The sequence below is a fragment of the Paramormyrops kingsleyae genome, chromosome 2 (assembly GCF_048594095.1).
Source record: "Paramormyrops kingsleyae isolate MSU_618 chromosome 2, PKINGS_0.4, whole genome shotgun sequence".
Lineage (NCBI taxonomy): Eukaryota > Metazoa > Chordata > Actinopteri > Osteoglossiformes > Mormyridae > Paramormyrops > Paramormyrops kingsleyae.
This window is the reverse complement of record NC_132798.1, coordinates 4,399,889-4,426,022: the sequence shown is the minus strand read 5'-3', so window position 1 is coordinate 4,426,022 and position 26,134 is coordinate 4,399,889. Positions and strand designations below refer to the sequence as shown.

At 43.9% G+C, this 26,134-nt stretch overlaps 2 protein-coding genes across 3 annotated transcripts; one reads left to right on the top strand and one right to left on the bottom strand.

Annotated features, from left to right (window-relative positions):
- The first annotated feature begins 370 nt into the window (after positions 1-370).
- On the top strand, positions 371-14,787 carry hs3st1l2 (heparan sulfate (glucosamine) 3-O-sulfotransferase 1-like 2). Of its 2 annotated transcripts, XM_023838425.2 has the most exons (3): positions 371-612; positions 1,242-1,450; positions 12,547-14,787. In XM_023838425.2, the coding sequence occupies exon 3, from the start codon at positions 12,627-12,629 to the stop codon at positions 13,506-13,508; it is 882 nt and encodes a 293-aa protein (XP_023694193.1). In that variant the 5' UTR covers positions 371-612; positions 1,242-1,450; positions 12,547-12,626; the 3' UTR covers positions 13,509-14,787. The 2 variants fall into 2 exon arrangements, with proteins under 2 accessions (XP_023694193.1, XP_072560000.1); XM_072703899.1 differs by having other exon boundaries at positions 371-1,450.
- Positions 14,788-19,978: 5,191 nt separating this feature from the next.
- Positions 19,979-25,818, bottom strand: LOC111857516 (histone H2A.V). Its single transcript, XM_023838463.2, has 5 exons — positions 25,665-25,818; positions 23,389-23,466; positions 23,182-23,295; positions 20,684-20,813; positions 19,979-20,490 (listed from the first exon to the last, which is right to left on the bottom strand). Exons 1-5 carry the CDS (start codon positions 25,665-25,667, stop codon positions 20,429-20,431), a joined length of 387 nt encoding a protein of 128 aa, XP_023694231.2. The 5' UTR covers positions 25,668-25,818; the 3' UTR covers positions 19,979-20,428.
- Between the last annotated feature and the right edge of the window lie 316 nt (positions 25,819-26,134).

Below are 26,134 nucleotides of genomic sequence, written 5' to 3'. Positions count from 1 at the left end.
AGGGAGGTGGGGTTAGCTAGCCTCTTAGCACAACTTTGAGGAGGGAGGTGAGGTTAGCTATAGCCTCTTAGCACAGTGCTGAGCAGGGAGGTGAGGTTAGCTAGCCTCTTAGCACAATGCTGAGCAGGGAGGTGTGGTTAGCTAGCCTCTTAGCACAGTGCTGAGCAGGGAGGTGGGGTTAGCTAGCCTCTTAGCACAACTTTGAGGAGGGAGGTGAGGTTAGCTATAGCCTCTTAGCACAGTGCTGAGCAGGGAGGTGGGGTTAGCTAGCCTCTTAGCACAACTTTGAAGAGGTAGGTGAGGTTAGCTATAGCCTCTTAGCACAGTGCTGAGCAGGGAGGTGGGGTTAGCTAGCCTCTTAGCACAACTTTGAGGAGGGAGGTGAGGTTAGCTATAGCCTCTTAGCACAGTGCTGAGCAGGGAGGTGGGGTTAGCTAGCCTCTTAGCACAACTTTGAGGAGGGAGGTGAGGTTAGCTATAGCCTCTTAGCACAGTGCTGAGCAGGGAGGTGGGGTTAGCTAGCCTCTTAGCCCTGTGCTGAATAACAGAGACAGCATGAACACTGGCAGTTGGAGTGCGTGGGGGGTGCTTCAGTGATCCAGAATTTCTGAAGTGAATATATTTATAAAAATGTTTCTTGCCCTCTCCCTACAGACCGGAGCTTAGATACAGTCAGGGGCAGCTGAGCGACAGGCATTGGGGAGCAGCACATTTCCACTGTCCTGTATTAATCCTGCTGCAGATCACTGCCTGTCACTGTCCTTCTTATTCTTTTCTTGGTCAACATAAGAATGTTGTTCAGTACATGTTAAATGAATGACAAAAGAACTGTCAAAAGCAAACGCAAAAACCGCCGGCGTGACTGAGAACGGAGAGACAGGGGCACACTCAGAGACGAGGCCGGGATGGGAGTCGAGATAAGAACGGCGTTTAGAAATTAATGGCAGAGTGGGACTAAGCGAGAGAGTGAAAAGGCAGGGAAGTGAATAGAGGTCAGGAAGAGAAGGAATTGGGAATGAAAGCAAAGCAAATAGAAAGAGTGAGAGAGGGGTAAAAGGAGGGGTAGGAAGAATTTCCCCAAGGAGAAGATGTGTTTACGCTCCCTCTCTCCCTACCTCACTCACTCGCTTTGCCTGCTCAGCAGCACAGTCTGAGGTTCTCACTCCCTCTCTCCGTCTCTCTCTCTCAGTCTCTATTTCTCTCTCTCTTACAGTCCCTCTCTCTCTTTATCTCCCCCTCAGTGAGCTGCAGCCAGATCCACGCGTTGCCTCCCCTTACAAGTTACAAGTCCCCAACAGGGCTGGCAGCTGGACACGCAGACAGGGGACAAAGGAAGAGCTGGGAGAAGAGACAGAAAGAGGGAAGCTCTGAAAAAGTGTCAGCAAAACAAAAGAGCCCAGACCTGGTGGACCGTGATTGAGAGACGTACAGCGGAGCCACACAGACACAGGTAAGACACCCCTGCGACTCACAGAATCTGGTCTGGGCCACACTCGCTGCTTCTGTAGCAGAACATGCGGGAGTCACAGTCCTTGGACATGAAGATGTTGAAAACGGGCACCATCTCAGAGGACCACTGAGACACTGGGGGGGGGGGGGGGCAGTGAAAGAGATTTGAGATTCTACTCCTTTATTCTCAAACTAGCAGCTGAAAGGCGAAGTTTCAAAGTTATTTATATGATATTTGAGTGTTGAAGAATTAATGGATGCTTCCGTGGTGACAGACAGGAGTTTAATGTGAACTCATAAGATAACAAAGGATACATTCATCTGAGTAAGTGATGCTTAAAGTCTTACGTTATTAAAATATCATATGTCACAGTGAATGAGCTAATCAAAGGCTAGTACCTTTCTAAACTTAAAAAAAACTTAAATTCACACACAGTTACTTTAGATTTTTGTCCTCATATACAGCCAGGTGTGAGCACTCAATGACATTCTACTACGAGAAACTCTTGAGACCTTGGTGATGAAAACATACTTTGAGTGATCAGAGTCTCCCTGGCCCGCTCTCTGAGAATCACGCGGCAGTCTGTCAGGAAAAGCCCACGGAGAACAGCCAGACTGCGGCGCTAACGAGCCCCACTGGTGGGACTGGTGCGCTGAGAGGAAGCTCACTGTCACCAGACAAAGGGGGAAAACGGGGGATTAAAGCCTTCCAGTGCAAAGGAAACCCACCCGGTCAGAGATTAGCCTCTCCTGCAAAATTCACAGGTCTTATCCAGAGCACACTGAATTATCATTATGGAAGAAAAATTAATCTTTTATGATTTTTTTGCAATTAAGTTATATCCAAGAGTTTAATCTCTTTCTCCATTTCACGCTATATGTATGACCACTGAGCTGAATAATTCACATTAGGAAAGTATGAACCTGGAAGCCATATTCATTTAAGACTGGTGTTACACTGATGAGGCCACAGCAGCAATAAGACATATGTTGTTGAGTTTCCCTCATTTGAAATGCAAGACTGCTGGCAGTAATGCAAGCAATGCCTTCACAAATTCATCTCGTGCAATGACTGAATTGATTTCACTGATTTCACGCATTGCCATCAGACAGGAGCCGAGGCTGTTTATGCGTAAAATGGAGAAAAAGCGTGTACAGTAACTCTCCAAGAGGAGATTAGCAGGAAGCAGGAAGACAGACCCAAGAACCAGAAGGCTAATGAGAAGTAGGATATCTATTTCTGATGTGTGCCGTATCCCTAGATAAAGCAGCCACTCCAGGCAGCCACTATGAATGCAGGCTGACCTGGATGTGGAAGCATTTAGCCTATTTTCAGAATTTTCTTTTTGTCAATTTCATGATTGAGTCAATGGGCGAAGATGAGTTGTTTGATCCCTCTGGCTTCAAACCAGCATGGTGTTGGTTCCATCCAGAGAAATTCAGCCCGAAACTTTTAAACGAGCTTCAGCTCTTGGCTTCCGCATACATATGAGGCTGACTTTGCTCATCACAAGGCTCACGCACGACTTCCTCGCTTCCTGCAGGGGGCAAAACTCTTTACTTTAGGATTGAGGAAATGGTGTGCCTTGAAGAACCTCCCCGTGGCAATACTCTCAAGTGGTCCACACTCTCCAGGTAGCAGAATGATGCAATTGGGGGGCAGGGGCAATGAAGACCCCAGTACCAGCCACTTAATAGGGTTTGCAGCACCTCCGGGTATCAGTCCATTACAGGTCCTTAAGCATATTACATGGCATTAAGAGGGAGACAGGATGTGTCAGCACTACTTGTGATTACTTACAGCTGCTTCTGGAGAGAGTGGCTTGGCAGGGGCTTAGTATGTGGTAAAGGACGGGGGGGCTCGGTCTGGCTGGGAGACTGACCATCAACACGGATGGCAAGATAACACGGGGCTACAGCCCTGCTCATCAACACAGCAAGCCCTGAACAGTCAAAATGTGATACCGTTAAAATGCATTCATTTTCAAAAATTCATAGAGCTACTTGTAAGATTGAAACATCACCTCCACAGATTAGATTGATTTTCCGGTTAAGCTTTTCATGCAACTTGATGCTTTAGCAGGTTGTCTACTTTGTTCTGGGCTGCCACACCTGTACACATCCAATGACGACCTCTAAACCACAAGCCAGCTTAATTTCCTCATCCATGCATTTATCATATAACCCCTATTAACCTGATGCAACAGTGCCCCAAATATTACTGGACTGCAATGTTTACTTGATATGCACAGGGGTATAGGAACCGTGGGGAAGGGGGGGGGGGACATGTACCCCCCTAAATTTGGCTTCATAGGTGTATGTGAATGGTGTGTGTTTGCCCTGTAATGAGCTGATACCCCATCTTGACTTGTTCTCTGCCTTGTGCCTGTAGGATAGGCTCCAGAGTCCCCATGACCCTGAATAGGACAAACGGTACAGAAATAGATAAATAACTACATTTTGAACACCCAGTAATAGTAACTGCATTGCATACGCAGTTAATTAATGTTATCCTTTAATAAGAAATATGACTATACACATTAATGTTATGCAAATATTGAAACATTAATACACATACTGAATAATAAATAGCTAATGCAATGTTAATAAATTGTGAAAACACTTCCAATTTTTAGAGATTACAGAACTTTATTCCAATTACTGCAGTTACTTATTTAATTGTCCAATGTATGATATTTGTAGACATTCCTTGATTTCTTTATAAACTACCAATATCATGTAGTCACTGCCAATATCATGTAGTCATTTTTAAAGCGTAATCCCAAAAATGCTGGGTGTTTCCACAATTTTCCCGCAATATTTAATTAAGCAGCATTTAACACTGATGTATTTCCAATTGTTGAATTAATTTCACTACATTTCACTAAACATATGACTGAATGATTTCCTTGAATGTATAATACATAACCAGCATGTCATGCATTAGGAAAAATGATAGAAGCTCCATACAAATACTCTGATTACGCTAAAACGCTTCTGGTCATTCTTGACCACTGATGTAGGAGGGAACCTTGAACAGTCTACTATGGGTCTTATGTAGTTACCCAAGGAATATCTTATTCAGTCAAACTGCCCATTATAGTGTGACTTTACCCATGGATTCAGAGCCTATTAGATCTGCCCAGCCTATTAGATCTGTATCTCACTGTATCACCTCAGTTCTGTGAGCCAACTGCGAGCCCTTTTAAAGGGATACATTGCAGTTGAAGACTGACAGCTTCATGAAACATCTCCTCTGTCCACCTGCAGGGATGTCTCCTTGTTGGATCTACCATTATGCCATCATGCCTTCCACGACAGCCATCAGAGTAGGTTTCTTATCCATACCGAACAGGGGGACAGTTGGCTGATGCATTACTATTTAAAGTTTGATCACTGGGAGGGGTGACCATCTTCATCATTAACCCCACTAATGTGCAGTGCCAGTCGAGAGCACCTTCCCGTGTAATATGGCAGATCATGATTGGGTGGGTTTAATTTTACATGCTCACTAAAATGGGACTGCTGAATAGGGTGTAGAAAATGAGACTGGAGTGTAGAGGAATGTGCTCTATCCCCCCATAGCAATTCACTGCCATTGGTATAGGACATACCCAAAAGCATAGATTTGGGTATGGACAGTAGGGGCATGTCCCTACCAATAATTTGGGAGGACCATATGTGTTTGGGGGGGTGGGGGTTTAGGGCTGGTTTGGACCACATTGATGTTGGGCCAAACCGGCGCCCTTAGGCGGTCATGTATGATCAGAGATGGCTTTAATGTAACAAATACCTGGTACAGGTATGTTAGGAGCTGGAAGGGAGCAAAAATATGGACCACTGGAGAACTGGGTTGAAAAACACTGGCCTATAGGATGCCAGAGCTGCACATTTCTTTAAAGGTTGTTTTAGGTACACAGGTTTGCCACTACACACCAGTGCCATTATTACTGGAATGTAGCCTTGGGGCTTGCTGTGGACATGTTTAAACGTGGTGCCATATCAGTGTAGACAATCCCAGACTGCCATGAACACAAGACTGAGGTACTTCCTGGAGGGTTGCCAGTTAGTGCATGAGCAGCTATTGTTTTTCTAACCCAAGGCTGCCATAGCGAGTGACATACCCGGCATGACTGGCAGTCTAATAACAATCTGTTCCTCCCCAAAGCCTGTGAGATACGGTATGTTCATCTTCGCCATATTCTCATACATCTTCAGTACTCCTCCTGATCTGTTCCCGCATCTGCACTCCTCCCCTTAATCCAACCCTAAATATCTTAAATTTTTCCATTTATCTGTTTATTCACTTCACAAATGATCAGGTTAAATTAAACAACCAACAGGGGATGCGATGCTGGACGTGCTGGTAATTACAAATGACTGAACAGCAGGTTGCGGACATCACTGAGACGTCTCACACATGACTACGAGGCAGGGGACCCCAATCTAATTATCAGGGACATGCAGCATTATTGACGGGCCCGCAGTCCTTTCATCTGGCTTCTGGGTGGTAGGCTGGCACGAGCGTGACCACAGATCATCAGTGCCCGGCCCACACTGACAATAGACAGATGTCGTACGGTAATACTGGTCAGCGGGTGTGGAGCCTGGAAGATATGAGCACTGGTGGCTGACTTTCAGTGATAGCGGGCCAGAGGCTGTAAGGTTTACATTTTGCAAAATCGTGTTGGGGCCCATCCCCAGGAAACACTCAAGTCTTATGAAATAATCTTGAATACTCAACATATACAGATCAAAGGCTAATACCTCTAAAGAGCTGAAACTACTTCCAGGCAGTACAGGGCATATGGCAGGGGTAGATGATGGGATGCCAGGATAATTCATCAACAATTAAAATTGTTAGTTATAAGCTTTGATATAAAACCTGCTCCAGTACCCTGTGCAACAAAGACAATAAAGCACCTGCGGCAGAAGTTATCCTGTTCACTGGGTCTCCAACCCGCAGGAACTGCTCAGATATTTAACACTTTTCAGTACAATAAAACTGAACGTGTTGGGTCAGAAACACTGACTAGGAATGCGGACCAGGAGCATATCCAGAAAGTAACATCAGGGTGAAAAGTTAGATTGGCAGGAGATGCACCACTTATCACAGTTTATTATAACAAACATTATCACTGGGTATTTTATATGCATAGGATGTATAGACAATGCACAATAGCAATAACTGGGAAAAATAACATACACAATGTCACAAAGTGGGGGTTATGGAGCAGGGGAGCAAGAGTCCAGAGAAATCGCACACAGACACGGACTTAAATACGCGTAACAACAATTTACACAACTAAAACAGCTGGGATCACGGGATTCCACACGAGGTAGAGAGGGGAGCGTGGCACACGGGAGGATCGGGACGATCGGGACGTGACACACTGGGCTCCAGGCTAAGTTTTCCAGTGGTAGCACTGCTGCTACCAGCTTTCTCAGTTGGTCGCACCAGCACATGATTTGGTCGCACCCTACGTTTTGGTGCAGCATGATATTAATCAGCGACCTTGCATGATGTCATTCAGACAGCTGAGTGAGGCTATATATATAGTTACCGAGATGTGCGGCATACCCAAGCCAAGACTTTTAATATGCACTTACATGAACGAATATTATGTATTATATGATTTTATGTGACCCAAATCATTTTCGGTATTGTTTTGGCTTACGCATCGTTTGAGTTTCTCCAAAAATATTCCATTTAATTGTTCACGGCCAACTCGCGAATGGCCGAATCCGCGAATGTCAAATACGCGAATGTGAAGGAGGTAAATTACTGTTCTCGCCAAATATTTCAATCTGAACATTAGCTTTAATAATGTAGTGAACGGCTCTGGGCGTGGTCGCTCCTTGCGATGTTAATGGGGAACACCGGTGATTAGGATTGGGGGTAGGGGGGAGGGGGAGTTATAAAGAGGACGTCTATTTCGGGGGGGGGGAGAGTGTTCTTTGTTCCGTGTTTTGTAGAGAAACTTTGGGGTGCTGGAGAGCTGTCAGCAAACTGTGGTGTGTCCGTCGCCGGTGGTAGACCGGCCGCGGATGAAGCTAGTTAGTTACGGGGGGGGTAATGTTTTGAAGGATAGGAATCGTGATTTAAAAGGCTGGCAGCAAGGTACAGCGGGTTAAAACGACCCCTGTTGATCAAGGAACCCCAACTTCCCCTTCCCTGGAGAATGCGGGGGGGCCGGGTGTGCTTCTTCCCAGGGGAGTAACCGCTTTTAATATTGTATATCTGGAATGAATGAGAGCATGTATGTGTGTATGAATTTTATCCCCGGATTACGGTCGTGAGTAGGAGGGCGGGGTTAGAAGGTGCATCGGGAATGGTTTGTTTGCCGTGTGTAAGGGTTTGCACGAGTGTTGTGATTCTAAGCTTGCTGTGCTGCACACTTGGATTCTGAGTGGAGGGAGGGAGGGAGGGGGAATTGCGGTTGTATCATTCCTGGTGAGATGTGTGTCAGCCCTCGGGAAGGGGTTGTAATCCGGAGAATATTTAATAAAGATCTTCTCATATTTTGGCGTCCTTATTTGGCTGGACCTCCCCAGCCTCTTTAAATAAAAAAGGTGGTGGCAGCGAACTTTGACAAGGTGCTCTAGTGAGCATACTTGTTACAATAACATATCTCTCATCGTCACTTGTGTCTGCCTCGGGACTTCCCTTTGGCTCTCCCTTTCCACCTGCCTCCTCCTCTTTCTTCGTATTTAGATTTTTTTTTTTAATCATCAGCCTTAGATCGCCTCCTTTTTAACACTTTTTCCCCCGGTGCAGGTAAGGAGAGACCACTTCAGCAAAAAAGACACACTGAACCATGGGGAAAAAATCACGCACAATTCATTAACGCACTACCAGTACAGGAGCGAAACATCCTAGTAATTATTATACGATGACTCAGGTGCGACCTGTGAAATTTAAAAATTTCTCAATGAAAGGTCGCAGTCTACAGCCCGATACAGCCCGCACACCACAACTATTCCAGCCCGCGCAGTGTTGCCAGGTTCAGCAAAAATCTCCAGCCCAAAGTCTGCTTAAAATCCACCCAACGGAAGCTGAAACTAGCCAAAAATTTGAAATCCCCGTATACTGTATCTCAAAGAAATAAACCAGTGTTTTGCATGCTGATCACATTCAAATATTCAATTCAAAATTTAAAACCACAGTTAAACACAATGACGTCACATAGACGGACGTACTCTCTTTTCCTAGGGTTGCCATTGGCTCCGCCAATGCAGATTCGTATTGTTCTTAAGACGATTCTGCAACCACTTGTAATTTTAACAATGAATACTGAATCAATATAATCAGGTACTACTTAGATTATTTTGTATCCATAATACACTACAATATTTTTTTTACACTGTTAGTGAAGATGTCGTTTTTACCCATTTTGTACACGCACAAAGCTCGCCTCATATTGCCAACTAAGTGATCAATGAATTGTCCTCATTAGCGATTAGGATGCACACCACTGCTTTAGCCAATGGCGAATATGCCGGATAGACAGTTTTGTGAATCTGCTGTGTTAATTGCAAATTTGCTGTGTTATTCTTACTGCAGAAGATGCCAGAGCGTAGGTGTTATGACACTGCAACCTAGTGACTTACTCAGCGTGTTGGTACTCAGCCGGCGGGGGGCAGCCATACTGGTGTGACAGTACCTAACCCCATCCAGCTGTCTGTTTCGGGGTCCATCGTTCAATGACGTTCAATGACATTAGTCCGTGATTTTGCTATTATTACTATTTAAATATTTAAATAATTCTCAAAGTGTGCATCTTTTGCTATTGCTGTATTTTAATTGCAATACTATAATCACTAATGTATATCAGAGTCATTATCATGCAGTCTGTAATGCATATTGACTGCAAGGAGGCTGTGTAAACTATTAAACTAGATTGATCCGGCTAGCTTGACTGTTGATCTTGATCCTCAAATTTGGCTGTGCAGATTAGTAACAATACTATTCCAGAAATGTAGAATGAGGGAGAAAATGAGATACAGGAGTCAGTGGGTGAGCAGTTTGAGCTGAAATGGCTTGTCGCCGGTGCACTGGGAAGGCCTCTGTCCCCTGAGTGCAGGTGCACTGCGCAGGTGTAATGGAGAGGAAGTCGGCCTGGCGGCTCGGCACGGCTATGCAGGCTGACCCCGGGACAGACCGGCTCCTTTCAGACCAGAGACGTCTAATCAGATGGCGAGAGAAAAGAAGAATGGAATCAGAGAAAAAGGCCCTTTAATCAGAGCCCCGCCGTTACTGCAAAAAGCACAGGCCTCGGGGGTCTGTGCAGCCGCTTGGTACGATTGAAATCCTCCACGGCCTGCCGCCTCCTGGGCAATGGAGCAGGATGGCGGCTTCACAGGGAGCTGGGGGAGGTGCCTGATGTCCAGTGTTACTAACTGGGAGCTCAGCCAGTCACCCAGCTGCAAAGGGTGTAAAAATGTACTGAAGGTCACTGTCTATAGGATGTCCAGAGCTCAGTTTATAAAATGTGTTTTGTGGGGGATGATGTTCATCTTGGTTGGGAGTTTGAGACAATGGATATCATGGTATGATATCCTAGATGTCTCAGTTTGATACGCTGGATGTCACTGTTTTATACAATGGTTATCCTGGTTTTAAAGACTAGATGTTACAGTTTGCTGCACTGGGTGGCATATAGAGTGCTTGAATGGGGTCACAATCCCCAGTGCGTGTCACTAAGGGTTTACTCACACTAAGCCACCCATTGTTTGACTAGTGTGATTGCTCCATGCCAGGGCCCAGTTGAAGAGGTGGGGCATGGCCACGGTTCCGTTGGACTCAGGCACAGCATACATACAGTCTGCCGACAGATATGCATGCGATTGGAGGACGTGCTGTTAAATGCACGAGGGACACAGGTTAATGCATGGCGCTGCACTGCAGGGTCACCACAGAGGTGGGTGCGCAGGTGTGCAGGGCTGAGGAGCTGTTCATTAGCAGTGCTGGAAGTGGTGTGCAGCTCACCAGGGACCCGGGACCCGACGGGGGATCGTGATGTCGGGCCTATTGGAGGGTCTCCGCTCTAACTGACTGATTCCCAGACCCGTGAGTGTAAAAACCCCCACGGAGAGGTGATGCTTTCATTCTAATAACTGAGGCTGAAAAATCACCCACTTGTTATTTAAGTTAAAGCAAATTACATTGACACTGATGATGTGGATCTGTAAACAATGATCTGCTCCTGCCTTACAGTGAAAGACATGCACAGACATACATACACACACACACACACACGCACGCACACACACACACACACGCATGTCCACTAGAGCCTCAACAAAACACTGAACCTGAATAAATACAACGTTGCATTAACTTCAAGGGTGAGTTGAAACCTCTCAAGACCAAGCAATGAATCTACAGCCGACCGTCCGGCTGCCGAAATCATTTCTGCGACGCCCACAGCAGGAAATGCCGACCATGAGCAGAATATAACGTCACCGTGGATACATAAAAGATAAGAGCACACAGATTTGGAAACAAATGAAAGGACACATTAAAGCAGCATAATGGAGAGCTGATGGTGTGTGTAATGGTGATGATGATGATGATGATGACGGCAATGGCGTCGCTTCTCGCACAGATAGAGACAAACACAGAGCGGGAGACACAGGAGGCAGAGGGGCTGCCATGTCTCCCACAGGGGCAATTATGGTGGGCAAACATGAAAAAGGGAAACTGGTGAGAGAGGTTTCTTGTCTGAGACGGGCAGATTGATAAATGCTGCCATGCTAAAGACCCTTCGGGCAAAAAGGGAAAAAAAAAAAAATTAATACAAATAAAAACATACTCAGGCAAATGCTCCTGTTAATTTCCCAGCTATAGGCAATACATTATTTAATTTTTGTTTCCATAGTCAGGTTCAGGTTTATTTGTACCAGCAAGGTAAATTTAGTCAAACATTTCATAGAAAAATATACGAAATGATTTGTCATTTCAAACTGAAGTGCCACATGCTGACAGAGGTCCTGCTTTTAGCGGGAGACTCGGCGCACTCACACACAGGAAGTAAACACTAAACAGGAGACATTTCCTAGGTGCGGCGCTGTGTGCAGGTTTCGAGTCCCAATGATGCCATTAGGTGCCTCTTGGGGTGTTTTGACCGCCCCTCCCCCCAAGTAGCAGAGCCAGGGGAAAGAAGAAAAAAAAATCACTGATTGTAACTGAGATGGCCTGACAAAAACACTTTATATAGCATTTTCAATATTTTATTTAAGACTATGGCTATAATCATAAATAGAACATAACAGTAAAATGTTAGCAATTACACAGATTGTTTGAGTCATTTGCAAAGATTGCAATGAATTGCTGTATCAGGCCATGTAGAAGAACCAAGATGCAAATGGAGGCTTTTAAATTCTGTTAAATGATTTACACCTAAGTAAACAACTATCAGCTGTGATGAGGTGTTCAGGACCATAGTTAGCATAGAGAGAAAATGGGTGACAACCAGGCAGCTGAACCTGCTGGAGATACTGGGCTGGATGTCGGATCTGGTTCCACTGATATAGCATAAGCGTAATGAAGCTGTATTAAGAATGAAATAAAACTGACACATATACCTCTGAGACTATGTGGCGGATCGAGTTATCCTTTACTGTCATAAAAACACGCTTCCCGTCTGCTTTAATTATGAGGCGGAATTCATGAACTGTGTCCTCCCAGGATTCCAAAATAAAGTATTTATAATCAAACCCTTTGGTCTAATTTTACCGCTCCCACATGGCACGGCTGCCCGCAGATGTTTTAAGATTAACGTTTCGGTGCTTTAGTACCAACGGAGAATATGGCCGGAATTAAACGCTGTCTGAAAGAGCGAGTCGCCTCCTGAAACAGGCGACTGCAGGCATCGCCGCTCGTGTGACGCTGAGGCGAAAAACAAGGCGTTTCTTTGCAAAGAAATGATTTGCTGCTCTTTCGGGACCAAAAGAACATGAAGATGTTTAGAACATGATTCATTTGGAAGCCTTATGAGTAGTAAGTACTCATGATCTCTAGTAAGTATTCATGATCCTCTGTGAGTACATGTAATACTCATATAAATACAATGATGCCCTTCTATATCCTGCCAGGTTCAGTATTTGGGTGATGACCCGGGCCTGATCGGCAGATCCCCCCGACTGCTAAGCGCCGCCCTGCAGAGGGGGGGGCCATGGTGTGGAATCTGCTTCTGGCCCTGCTGCTGCTGCTCCTCCTACAGGCCCAGCTGTCTGTGTGCCTCCGCGGGCCGCGTGGGGCGGCATCCCCACCGGGCAACGCCACGCAGCGGCTGCCCGGCGCCATCATCGTCGGCGTGAGAAAGGGCGGCACGCGGGCACTGCTGGAGATGCTCAGCCTGCACCCGGACGTGGAGGTAGCTAAGGCTGAGGTGCACTTCTTCAACGTGGATGAGCACTACCACCGCGGGCTGGCTTGGTACCGCGCCCAGATGCCGGTGACCCTGCCGGGCCAGCTGACGGTGGAGAAGACTCCTGGGTACTTTGCGAGCCCTCAGGCCCCAGCGAGGGTGCGAGCCATGGACCGGGCCGTGCGGCTGCTGCTTATTGTTCGTGACCCGGCGCAGCGGCTGGTGTCTGATTACACGCAGGTCCTGCACAACCGCAGGGAGCGCCACAAGCCCTACCCTGCTCTGGAAGAGCTGCTGCTGCTGGACGGCGCTGTGAACCCTGCCTACAAGGCCCTGCAGCGCAGCCTCTATCACCTGCACCTCAGCCGCTGGACGGCCCACTTTCCCAGGGCCCAGATCCACGTGGTGGATGGTGACGCCCTCATTCGGAACCCCTTCCCTGAGCTGCAGCGGGTGGAGCGTTTCCTGGAGTTGCCGGCGCGCATCAGTGCCTCCAACTTCTACTTCAACACCACCAAGGGCTTCTACTGCCTGCTCTCCGCTGGCCGCGACAAGTGCCTGGACGAGTCCAAGGGGAGGCCACACGCCCCGCTCAGCCGGCCAGCTCTGCGCATGCTCTGCCGCTTCCTGAAGGAGCCCAACCGTCGCTTCTTCAGCATGGTGGGCCGCACCTTCTCCTGGTGCTGAGGCTCCACCCACTGCCCCTCCCATTGCCCCGCCCACCCCAACCGAACGGTCTCCTCCGGTGCTGGGGTGAAGAACAAGGAGCGAGGTGTCCGGCAGAGAGCGTGACTGTACGTAACCTCCCCCAATTTCTCTCTGCTGTGTACAGAACGGGCAGAAAGGAGAGCAGGACTGCCAGGTGGGTTTCTGCCCTGGTGCATGAAAAATAACTTGCTGGGAAGACAAGGACCAATCAGCTTTAGTGACACTGGGGCAGGGGCGCCGTAAGGGGGAGGAAAGCTAGGACGATTCCTGAGTGACAGGGGCCCTACAAAATTAGGAAAATAACTGGATTGGTTTGGACTGGGGGGCCTAATATGATATGCTTTCATGGGGCCCAAAATCTCTAGCAACGCCCCTGCACTGGGGTGTTATAACTGTGACTCAGACCAATGAAAACAGAGTGCAAATGTAGAGGAACAATTAAGGTGAAATGAACAGCTACAGATTCTGCCATGTTTGTGTACTTTGCATGATCATTTATACGCAGGTGATGCGCACATTTTTCTGTAAATTTTAACTGATCCCTATGCAGTCACCCCACAAATTATGTGAACTGTAGAAAGGCAGAATTTCTACACACAACTGGGGCATTTATGTAAACCATTTAAAGTAACGTAGAATTATATAGCATTACATGAAAAGTGAAAGGGATTTATTCTTCACTCAGTGCAGAGAGGACACACCACAGTGGCTGGCAAAACAGTGGCATAAAAAGTATTGTTATCCACACCCAGAAATGCAAGCATCGCAAACAGAATACTCTAGGCGTTTTGAGAACTCACCTTTAGAGAAAATATGTATATTTTACACCACACTGTGCCCCACAGTTTGAACATTTTTTCATCGTTCACGCATGATTCCTAGAGATCAGTGGCCTGCAGAGATACAGAGATACACTTGTAAAGTATTTAAGTGGCTGTAATAAAGAATTCACAAGCAGCAGCCCCTCACGCACACTGAAGTCCTCATACTGGACAGAATTTCTAACGATTTTATAGACATCCCAGCTAATTGAATTGTTCATGCAAGAATCAACAAAAGCTGGGCATCAGATCCTTGCTGCAGGTTTCACGGTGCTTATGTGTGCAGATCTAATCACCTGCACTCCATTTACCATTTGTTGTCTTTTTTATGTTGGATCTTCAACATATAAATATTTAATTGAGAGTATCTTTATTTTTAATTTTCTTCTAAAACTGATGATTGTAATGATTCGAATGGTAATTTCACAACTTTTGGCACTGCATTGTTTTCTTGTATATTGTATATTCTCAACACAAACAGGACACCATTAAAGTGCTTTCTAAGTTGAGTCTGCAGTGAAGCTAATTCAATGATCACTCCTTAAAGTACATGAGCGCCCACTAACAGTAATTCTAACTTCAGAGCCTCTGCTGGGATCAATTTCCTCAGGACGGATTCTCCCAAGCAGGTGTGACAAACCCTTTTTTAGTTATTTTTTTAGGCTTTACCTTCCTGACTATTATCAAATGTTCCTGAACATGTAAAGAAGGGGGATCCCAATCAACAATGCCTCATCTCCTCCACTCGGCCTCCTAAACAGCGCGTGTGTGACACAAACTGAGTGAAACAGAGCAGAAGCTTGGGCTTACTATGGTCTCCAGGGATGTGGAGCACTAGGCAGAGCTGCAGGAACAGCGGAGACTTCCAGTCTGTGGGCTGGGGCCACAAATACCCCCAACCTTCTGCTCTGCTGTATCCCTAATTTGACACGCAAGACCTCCAGCTCATATTGAGCCTCCAATTGGCTGGAATTGACGCTCTTTATCAGAGAGAAGACCCACGTAGAGGAGATGAGGTGCACCAGGGACATTTTTCAACTAACTCCACTGAGCCAATTAAATGAGCCCGAGAGCACGTTCACCATTGTGCGGCTGTTTACATCATCCCACCTCCGCTCATTTTGCACATTGATTCTCATCATGGTGTCCCCACTGGGTGATCAACAGCCTCGCCCAAATGACCGGGATCCCTTCCAGATCTGAGCATGCCAGCGTTTTCCCCCTGAGCATCCACACATGCAACAGCTTGTCATGTCATCACAGGAGGTTCCTTCCTACTGAGTGTGATTACTTACCTTTTTAGCCATCACAAGCTGCCATTGGTAGAATGGCCTGTTTCTGCTAGCAACATGTCGTCAATGACACAATGATTGCCTTTTCTTCTGTGACGGCTGTGGCCTTTCTCTCTCTGACTAAGCTGTCCAGGCAGCTGAGCCCTACAAACAGCGGCCTGAAGGAGCCACCCTCAGCAGAATTGTGTATCCTTTTACTCATTATGTAGTAATGATTGTGGCGATGTGGGTTCAATCCCGGATTCCCTGCGATGACACAAACATAAACAAGAGGCTACTGAGCACATGTCTGGAATCAGCCAGTCAAAACTCTCCGCATTCAGGCGGCCAATCAAAACTCTCATCCTGAAAAGGGGATGCAATTAAACACAAATAATGGAGTTGCGTGCAACCTAAGACCCAATCAAAGAAATGAATGCAGGAGATAGAATAATCAATAGTGCCAGATCCTGGACATGCTGACATTAGGCCTAGGATGTCAAACTCCTTTGGATAAAACTACTGATCACTAATTAATTTAATTTATCTCACTCTGATGTCGGTAGATGCAAAATCCTTCCCCCCCCCCCACGTCACCTGCACTGTATCTCTGACTGGTCCTGCTGTCCCTGCAGATCAAAAATGCTTCTTCCTTGCTGCCCCATACTCGGCCACGCTGGCAGCAGGGAGGTCGTCGGGTTGGTAATATCTTCAAAATCATCTGAGCGAAGCAGGACATTAAACCACATGGTGAAGCAATGGAAGGCCCAGATTTGAAGAATGATGATCTGCTCTTGGAAGATTTCATTTTTCATGTCCCCCCCCCAGTGTTACTTCCATGTCAATATTTTCTGTACTGTTTACAATAACAGGACGTACAAACTCAGAACAGAGCTGCTCTGAAAATGTCACAGTAAAGGGAAAAGCTTTGGTGGAACAGAATGAAAAAAGCAGACTGTGACAAAAGCCACTTATTTAACATAATGATAATATGTCACTAATTAATCCATAGTGGTTCGACATGGTAAATGTCGGCAGCTTGCAGGATTTTTGGTCAGTTGCCGACAGATCATTATATTTTCGTGTAACACAGATATGGGAAGGTGGTTTGGGACCTGGTGAATTGTTGCCTCACATTTCAAAAATGGCACTCACTCATTTCCTACCAGCATATTAAGACCCACTGAAGAAATTTCACCATTTTAATTGAATACTAACCATCCTGCCGTATAGCTGAACTACATTTAAAAAGCCACTTTGATAAGAGCATAAGAAAACAGGGAATACTAAGAGCTTTGCAAGAGCTCTCAGTGAAATGTATCTCGAGCTTGAACATATTTCCTGTAGCTAAAAAAAAAAGACAATTCCCAAAGTTCCACAGAGTAACTAAACTTTTAAAAACTATATCAATACCACAGCCACTTTATGCACAATATATGAATTGCATTTATTATTAAAATTTGTTAATTAATCGGCCAATTGATTGATTTATTGATTGGATGCTTATTACAGCAATTAAGGTTAATTAAGTATTCCACAGCCATTGGCCTTGAAACAGAACAATATGTGTTGAGATTAATTATCTATATTTAAACTGTACTTTTAAACTTTAAACAGATGACCCACATCTAACCTGTAGAATGCGGTGTTGGGGAAAATATTTTCAAGAACCTATAGTCGATTCATTACTAAGAAAACAACAAAAAAAAAAGATCTCCCACGAATATTAGAAAACTCTTATTCTTAATTGAAATTGTTTCCAGATAAATGTTTTGTTATTCTTCTTCTACAGAGTAACTCTCACACAGTTTTTCTAATATTTAGTAATATTTTCTTATATTTACTTTAAATGCATTCTCTGGATAATCAATGTATTTTACACCTTTCACGGAGCAGGTTAAAAGCAGTAATAAACCCAGACCAATCTGAACTTTTACATTAAAAATACAATTGCACCCTCTATAGTCAAAATGGTGCATATCCAGTAAACTAGCGTATGGACTAGCGTAGCAAAGGGACTGAAGTAGTAACATACATAAAACGCTTTTGTCTTTATTAAATTTCGCTTGATCAGTCTCATGTTACCTGCCCATTCAAAGATGGGCACCTATTGGTCAGTAGAAATAAAATGAGCCCATGTTCTTATGATTTCCTACGTATTTTCTGGAATTCGATCCTGAAAACCTACTTATGGTGTTGCTGCTGTTCGTATCCATACAGATTTTTTTGGCAGGGGTTTGTAAGAGGAACAGATATATATTATTGTAAAAACTGACAGGACATTGCAGCTTTAACAAAATAAATTATAAAATACTAAGCAAATACGGGAAAATAAACTGAATTTCAAACTGGTTACTTGTACATGATGAACAGCTTCCGTCGGACTTCAAGCGGTCATTTGAGTTCCTACAGTATGTCCTGTATATCGGAGCGGTTTCACAGCTGACCTTGCTGGTTGCAAGAAATCTTACAGTAAATCTATATCATTCCATTAAACCTAAAACTTTACGATATCAAAAGCGCTGCGGCAGTTTGCAAAAGCCTAATACCATTTAAGACCAAAGTAATAAAACTGCTACATACATTTAAACGTGTGTAATAGAAAATCTCACTCCAGCCAGTTGACCGAAGCTGGCAACCCCGTGGTAAACTTCACCAAACTGGGGAATACGTCCATTGTAAAGTTTTCAACAGTTTGTTATCTAGTCAACGGCACGGGGGAAAAAAAACTTACTTCAAATAAAAAGCTTAACGCGGCCTGTCCTTCACAGAACATTCAGTCACACTGAAACAAACCTGCGGAACCCAGGGAACAGCAGCACCAACGTAACCGAACATAATTTCATACACTGTACGGTTAAATCTCCGCATAGGTTACTGCACACCAGATCAATGATTTCTTTGGCTTGGTGCCCCGAAAAGGGTGACACCAGTCACGACCGAGCTTACAGGGACTGTTCCCAACCTCGATATCAAAGCCAAGGCAAGAGGTGAAGAGGAATGTGACATGCATCTAATCTAGGTGATACAGCTGTTATTAGGCACAGATTTCCAACAGCATATGACATTGAAATATTTCGTATAATTAGCATATTATCTGAAGAACAAATCAAACTGTGGAACAGAACAACATGGAATTACCCATATTTAAATGGATCACTCTTCCGATGAAACATAGGCTTAATTTGCAAATGAGGATCTTCCCTCTGGTGACTGCGATTTGATTTCTAATTATACTTATTTCAACAGGGTAGACTAAGCTAAATCTTTGGCAAGTTTGAGAAAACACAGGGGTCACACTGGATGGGAGACCAGGCCACTGCAAGATGTTCACAGATGAGTGTACATGCAACATGTTTTGGGAGGAAATCAGAGCATTTGAAGGAAGCCTACACAATGGAAGAACATGCTTAAGTCCACAAACACAGAGCAGGGTCAGGTCACATCACCTACCTTCCTAGACCTTGCAAACCTGTCGGAAAACTTAAGTACTGAGGTTCCCATGTAGTGTCTGTCAAAAGTTTGGACACGCCAAGCTGCCTATGGAGAACATTAGTGTTAAGTTACATCACATGACCTGGCCACCTGACCTAAATACAGTAGAAAGGATTTTGGAGAAGTTTGTCCAGAGTGAAGAAAAAGCAGCCAATTAGTGTTTAATATATTATAGGACCTCCTTCAGGACAGCTGGCAAAACACCCCAGGACGCCACCTTGTGAAACTGGTGTAGACAGTAGGGTTTGTAAATCCCTGGAGAAACTGAGGTTAAGGGCCTTGCTCATAGGCCCAGTAGAGGGTGAGTGGTATATAAGTCACCCCATACCGCAGTACCAGAAAAGCACCTCTTGTAGTCTGCAGAGCAGAGTTCACCTCCAGATTCAGTGCGAGCAGTTTGTATCTATAGCCACTGCAAACCTTAATTCCTTTTGAAAAATGTGTTCAACATAGTGCAAATACTTACCTGAAAACACCCACTTTGTGACGATAAGGAAAATCTATGCCTGACAGTACAGAAATAAACGTGAAGCATATTAAATCACCACCCCACACAGGACAAGATGAGAAATCAAGTGCTTGAGTTTCTTCACCTACAGTGTACAGCACATGACTAAAGGATGGAAATATACATTGTTCAGTAATGCCCAGTAAAGATACGTAATCCTAAAATTTCCTGGATGTCAAACCTTACAAAAATGCTGAGTGAATAGATCTTAACTATATGCTAGTAACTCATAGCTCCTACTCTTACTTAATGGCTTGTGAAGGACACTCAGAAATACCCTAATCAGCAACCACACAAGAGATAAAAAGAACAAAAATAACTGGACTCAACACTGAAGACAGCTGAGATGAGGAATTGCAGCGAATGAACTTGAATTGTTATTGTAGTATTGCAGTGCTTTACATCATATCTTGGCATTAAACACAATAGCCCACAGTTCCTATGAATTCTATAGACATTCAAAAAATACATGAAAAATAGGCAAAATACTGCAAGACCAATGGAAAAAAGTTTTTTTCTTTTAAAGTTTAACATTTCCATCTTAGTATAAAACACTTTACATACCCTCACCAATCAAAATCAGTCACAAGAGACTCAACCCCCCAAACTTGTCAATCTAAAAACAAATGATTCACTTTAGCATTTACGTAGATTTTGAAATATTACAATGCCAAATCTTAACACTTTAAACTACAACAAATAAAAATGAAAAAACGAAAGAAAAAGAATAAACAAAGGCAGCCTGATCTGGGTGGCATCTCCACATCTTCAGTGGAGGACACACAACGCAGGCGGCCCCATCTCTTATGCAGTCTTCTGCTGGCCCTTCTTCCCAATCAGAGACTTATGGATGTGAGGAATGACACCTGCAGGGAGAGAGAGCGACAAAAACACTCACCAACCCACAGCAGAGCTAAAGGGCTTCGCCTACATCCAACCTACCAAAGAATGAAAACTGCAGCCAACAATTTTTCATTCATCTGTATCTATTTGAGACAAGCAAGCATAGTGCATTTAAACACATGCCATCCCGTGGTGACTGAACCCCAGTGGACTCACCTCCTCCTGCGATAGTGGCTTTGATGAGCGAGTCCAACTCCTCATCCCCACGAATGGCCAACTGTAGGTGACGGGGGGTGATTCGTTTCACCTTCAGATCTTTCGACGCATTTCCTGCCAACTCTAACACCTGCAGCACAAAAGCAGCCACGTGAGTGAGCAACTAACTCCCCTGAAGAATACAGACGCCTCACTGTGATGCTACCATGTGACTCAATGCTTTCGCGCTTCAATGGATTGGGGAAAAAATGCATTTAAAAATTGACTTGTTCACAGAAATAATTATAAAACTGTAAAGAAAAACAGCGATTACATCAGATGAGTTCCATTGCAAACTTTCACTGCAAGCACAGAAGTAGGTGCACAGAGACCAGAGAAGTGCAACCACTGTGTCCACTTTGAAGCATCAAATCATTGTGCCGGTTTCACTTTTCCTGTCATTAACCCACCAAATTCATGTGTGACTCCCAAAGTATTTATATTCATAAATATATTTATACAGATTACATACTGTATGCCTAACTTAAATACCACTACTGTCTTGGACAAGTTTTTCCAGTCCAGTAAATTTGCCAAGCACTATGTGAAATATTAAGTATTGCTCATGTCAGCTTTTTTCCCCCATTCCTGTACCTTCTCAATTCTGTTTACTTTTTTTCCACAGTATATAACAAAAGTTGCATATCAGAACAGTGAAAATTGAGTCAAATAAAATTTGACAGATTGTGGCCAAAAGAGCAGTAATAAGTGCAGTCCACTTAATTAAAATATATAACTGAAGATTCATCAGCAGAGTGATCTTTAAAATACCTGCAATATTAATTGTCAACACCATGGATTATACAGATGCCACCCTCTGAAGCAACGAGACAAAATCACGAAATGCCCTAGCAAAGCCCATTCTCATGAGTGGGTAACATTCTGTATCATTTTAGTTCAAATGTGGGTTATTACACAAAACACAACACAGGGAATAATACAAATCCGTTACCAATAAAGTTGGGACCCTCTGCAAAAGAATGAAATGATTTACAAATCATATAAACTCACATTTAATTGAAAATAGAAAAGAGACATATCAAAACAAAATTTCTCAAAAAATTTTAATCTGATGGCAGCTACATGTTTCAGGGCCATTTTGACCAGTGTCACATCACCTCTTCCTTTATCACTCAGTAAACATTTTGAAAACTGAGACCAGCTGCCAAAGTTTGGAAAGTGAAATGTTGTCCCATTCTTGCCTGATATAGAATTTCAACTGCTCAACAATTTGGGGTCTCCTATGTCATATATATTCGTGTCCCGATGCACCAAATGTTTTCAATGGGTGACAGGTCTGGACCGCAGGCAGGCCAGTCTAGCACCCAGTCTCTTCTACGACGGAGCCATGCTGCCTTAATGCATGTACAGTAGTGTGGCATTGCCTCGCTGATATATACAAGGATTTCCCTGAAAAAGATGTTGTTTGGATGGCAGCATATGTTGCTCCAACACCTGTATATATCATTCAGCATTAATGTTGCCTTCCCAGATGTGCAAGCTACCCAAGCCATGGGCACTAATGCAGCCCCATACCATCACGGATGCTGGCTTTTGAACTGTCCTCTGGTAACAAGCTGGATGGTCCCTCTCCTCTTAAGCACAGAACATGCCACGTCCACGATCTCCAAAAAGAATTTGAAATTTTGATTTGTCACAGCATAGGACAGTTTGCCATTTTGCTTCAGTCCTTCTTAAATGAGCTTGGGACCAGAGAAGTTGGGAGTCTTTCTGGATCATGTTTAGATATGGTTTCCTCTTTGACTTTTATACTGCATTTATGGATGCAGTGATGAACATGTTCACAGACAGTGGTTTTCGGAAGTGTACCTGAGCCAATGCAGTGATTTCCACTATAGAATCCTGTCTGTTTTTATTGCAGTGCCGCCTGACGACTTGAAGATCATGACTATCCAATATTGGTTTTTGGCCTCGACCCTTGCGTACAGAAATTTCTCTAGATTCTCTGAATCTATTAATGATTACATACTGTAGATGAAATTCCCAAATTATTTGCAATATTATGTTGAGGAACATTTTTCTTCAATTGCTGCACTATTTGCCCACACAGTCTTTCACAGAGTGGCAAATCTCTCCCCATCTTCACTGCAGAGACTCTGCCTCTCTGGGAGGCTCTTTTTATACCCAGTCATCTTACTGACCTGTTGCCAATTATCCTAATTAATTGCGATACTCAACTCTGTGTTTTGTTTTAGCATTACATTACTTTTCTAGTCTTTTGTTGCCCCTGTCCCAACTTTTTAAATTCAAATTGCGCATTCCTGTCATAAAACAATTTCATTTCAAGTGCTGTCTTTGTTGTACTTTCAATTAAATATGGGTTTACGTTATTTGCAAATGGTTGCATTCTGTTTTTATTTACATTTTAGACAGCATCCCAACTTTCTTGGAAACAGGCATGAATCTTAAAGAGATGGGACGGCTGGTATTCAGCCCACCTCAGCTGTAAGGTACTCAAGGATGGCGGCACTATAGACGGCCGCTGTTGCCCCAACTCTCCCATGGCTTGTGGTACGGGTCTTCAAGTGTCTGTGGATACGGCCCACTGGGAACTGCAGGAAGAAAGAACAGTAATTCAGTGGGGGCACACATGCAGCTGACAGACGGGTGTCTGTCTGATCTCACTGTTAGGCCGCTGAGCTCACCTGCAGTCCGGCCCTCTGCGAGCGAGACACTGCTTTAGCCTTGGCCTTCCCACTGTCTTTTCCAGCCTTTCCTCCAGCCTGAGAGGAAGACAAGTCAGACTGACTGAAAAGCCCAACACTGTGGTCCATGAACCCGCCCCAGATGATATTTACTCCAAATCCATCTGCAACCATCTACTCGTATGAATGTCTTGTAGGACTTTCTGCATTCCACAAAACATTGGGGTTATACCAGCACAAGTGTCGAACTTGTATTAATGCAGAACCACCTGATAACTTAAAACTTTACTACAGAATTTAATCAATCCTTGTAGATTGTTCAAACATTTTCAGGGCTCCAGACTAACTTTTTGCATTGCTTACACTAATGTGCCCAAACTTTTCCATTTAGGTGCACTACCACAAAATTTAGGTGCACCCAATTTTTTTGAGGCAAATACTGGCCCCTTCTCTGCCTTGGCTTTGACCTTGACGTTCTTCCATGAGTGTGAGTTTGGAGGGAAGAAAAACACACACACGTGCAGTGAAAGAATACAGAGACCTGCAAAACTTTAGGTGCACCAGTTAGACCAAGGAAATATTTTAGTCACACTCGACAGATTTTTGGTTGCACTCTGGAACCCTGATTTTGTCTTAAAAAAAACAACAAGAAAACCTTATTAGTCTTGCAAAAAAGAAACCACACAATTTAACTGCCTATAAACGCCTTGGAGAACCTTTTATGAGCTGTCGCTGTCTTAATTTTCCCATTCTAGCGCAAAAGTCACAAAAAAAGAAAAATCACTGCTATGACAAATTTTTTTTTTTTTTTTTAAATGCTTTAAATAGATGGCTTTCCATCCATCAACCAGAGCATAACAAGACGGTGGCATTTCAAACATCTCATTTAGCCTTTATTAAGCAGTTAAAGCAGAGGACACGGTCAAATTGATTTTAACACGCAAGTAGTGCGCCCTAGCTTTCAGAAAGTACACTGAAGCGGCAATGACATGCTGAACTAATGTGCAGATGCCAAACAATCTCATTCTGTGCTTTACGGCAGAGGATTAGCGTTAGATTTAAAAAGGAACTATCCCATGATCGTATTGTCCATAATAAACTGTGCGAAGAGAAAGTGTGAGAACCCAAAACGAAGTGCAGATCGCGCCATTCTGACAATTTAACTTACTGATGGTGCACAAGAAGAAATAACCAGACAACCTGCCATCGCACTACAGGAGTATTAAATCGTAGCTACATTTCACTTTGAGCTTAATGTATTAAATCTTCAGAATACCATATCGCACATCGAGAAATGCCCTTATCGTCAACTAACACTTTATCCAAGTACTTTAAACTGGAAAACGGTTGTCAACGACACATATTCAAAACCCTTTAGTCAAGTTAGTGTAATGCGATTACCAAAGCCAGACTTGGTATTGGGAATTATGTGAACGGAACTAAATTCGTCATCCTAAAAATATCCCCTTTACGTGCATTTCACGCCAAACCGGCTTTTTCCCCCCTCCAAACTATGCATTTTAAGCGTTACCGAGCACAGCCGAAGGAAGTTTGCATGTCCTGGTTTACAGTGACGAACCGTCTATTAACCGCGCAGCCAAGTCACCCGCGGATCACGGCGCCGTTTTCCCGCCAACAGAGATCTTTTTCAAACACACAGGTATAAAGACCCACTTGAACCGACTCCAAAATATGGACATTATACAGTGACTGCGAGTGCAATACACCAAGTCAATGCATTGCAATTCATACACAGAAAAAATATTTACAGTGCACTCCAATCCAAGGAGTTTAATTAGCAGGTTACGGAGACAAATCACTCCCAACGTCAACCACTCAACTCTAGATGATGAAGCCCATTTAACAAATATTAAGGAAATGTAGTGTAGTTAACAACAAACAGTTCTATTAAAAGAAACCAACCCATTTAATTAATGGGATTACCGTATTACCACCAAACAGCAGCCCTATTTGATTAGTTCGCAGCAAAAAAAGCCCCGTCCTTAACCATGAACACTTATGCAGTTATGGGAGTGTAGAAGTTGATCAGAGAGGACCAGGTTGCTAATCACTTGCATGCTAGAGAAGTTGACCATAGCAATATTATTAAGCAATCATTAAAAAAAATCACAAAACTGCACAATTAATTAGCGCTGGCTTACGGAATTAGCTTCTTATAACATTCCAAGCTAGCAAAGTAAAACTTCAAAATCAGCTTATTGGGAAACCACTGTTACATAAATAAATGCAATCGAGCGGGTAAAGTAAAATACTACCATTGTAAACCCTTCTCTGATTTTTCTACTTCGGAATCCAGATCTCGGCAAGAAATTTTCCGATCGCGACGAAGAGAAACAATACACCTCCTCTCAAGTCTGTTAGGGAGCAACATCTGAACCAGGCGGGACGACCAATAGAATCACGCGGTGCTGGTTTGAATAATTACTCCAGCCAATCGTATCTCCGTTTGTATAAGCTGCTCCCATCCCCCACTTCAGCTTCAACTGGCTTTTTTTGCGCACGGATCTAAATCGAGGGAGGGACTGCAAAGACGCCGGAACAAATGCACGCAATTATAATCGGTAATTGATTATGATACATCCTATAATAACACTTAAACGGCACAACCATGTGATAAAATATGACATTTCACTTCAACGTCCAATAAAAAGTCATATAAAAGACACACTTTTTTATTTTGCCCTCTTGTGGAAAATAATTGGATGGATGGATGTTTCGTTACAAT

Coding starts and splice junctions, on each gene's coding strand:
- hs3st1l2 (XM_023838425.2), top strand. CDS start 12,627: ATGGTGTGGAATCTGCTTCTGGCCCTGCTGCTGCTGCTCCTCCTACAG.
- LOC111857516 (XM_023838463.2), bottom strand. Junction 23,296..23,388: donor CGCAGAGGGCCGGACTGCAG/GTGAGCTCAGCG, acceptor TTCTTCCTGCAG/TTCCCAGTGGGCCGTATCCA. Junction 20,814..23,181: donor TTGAGTACCTTACAGCTGAG/GTGGGCTGAATA, acceptor TTTGTGCTGCAG/GTGTTAGAGTTGGCAGGAAA.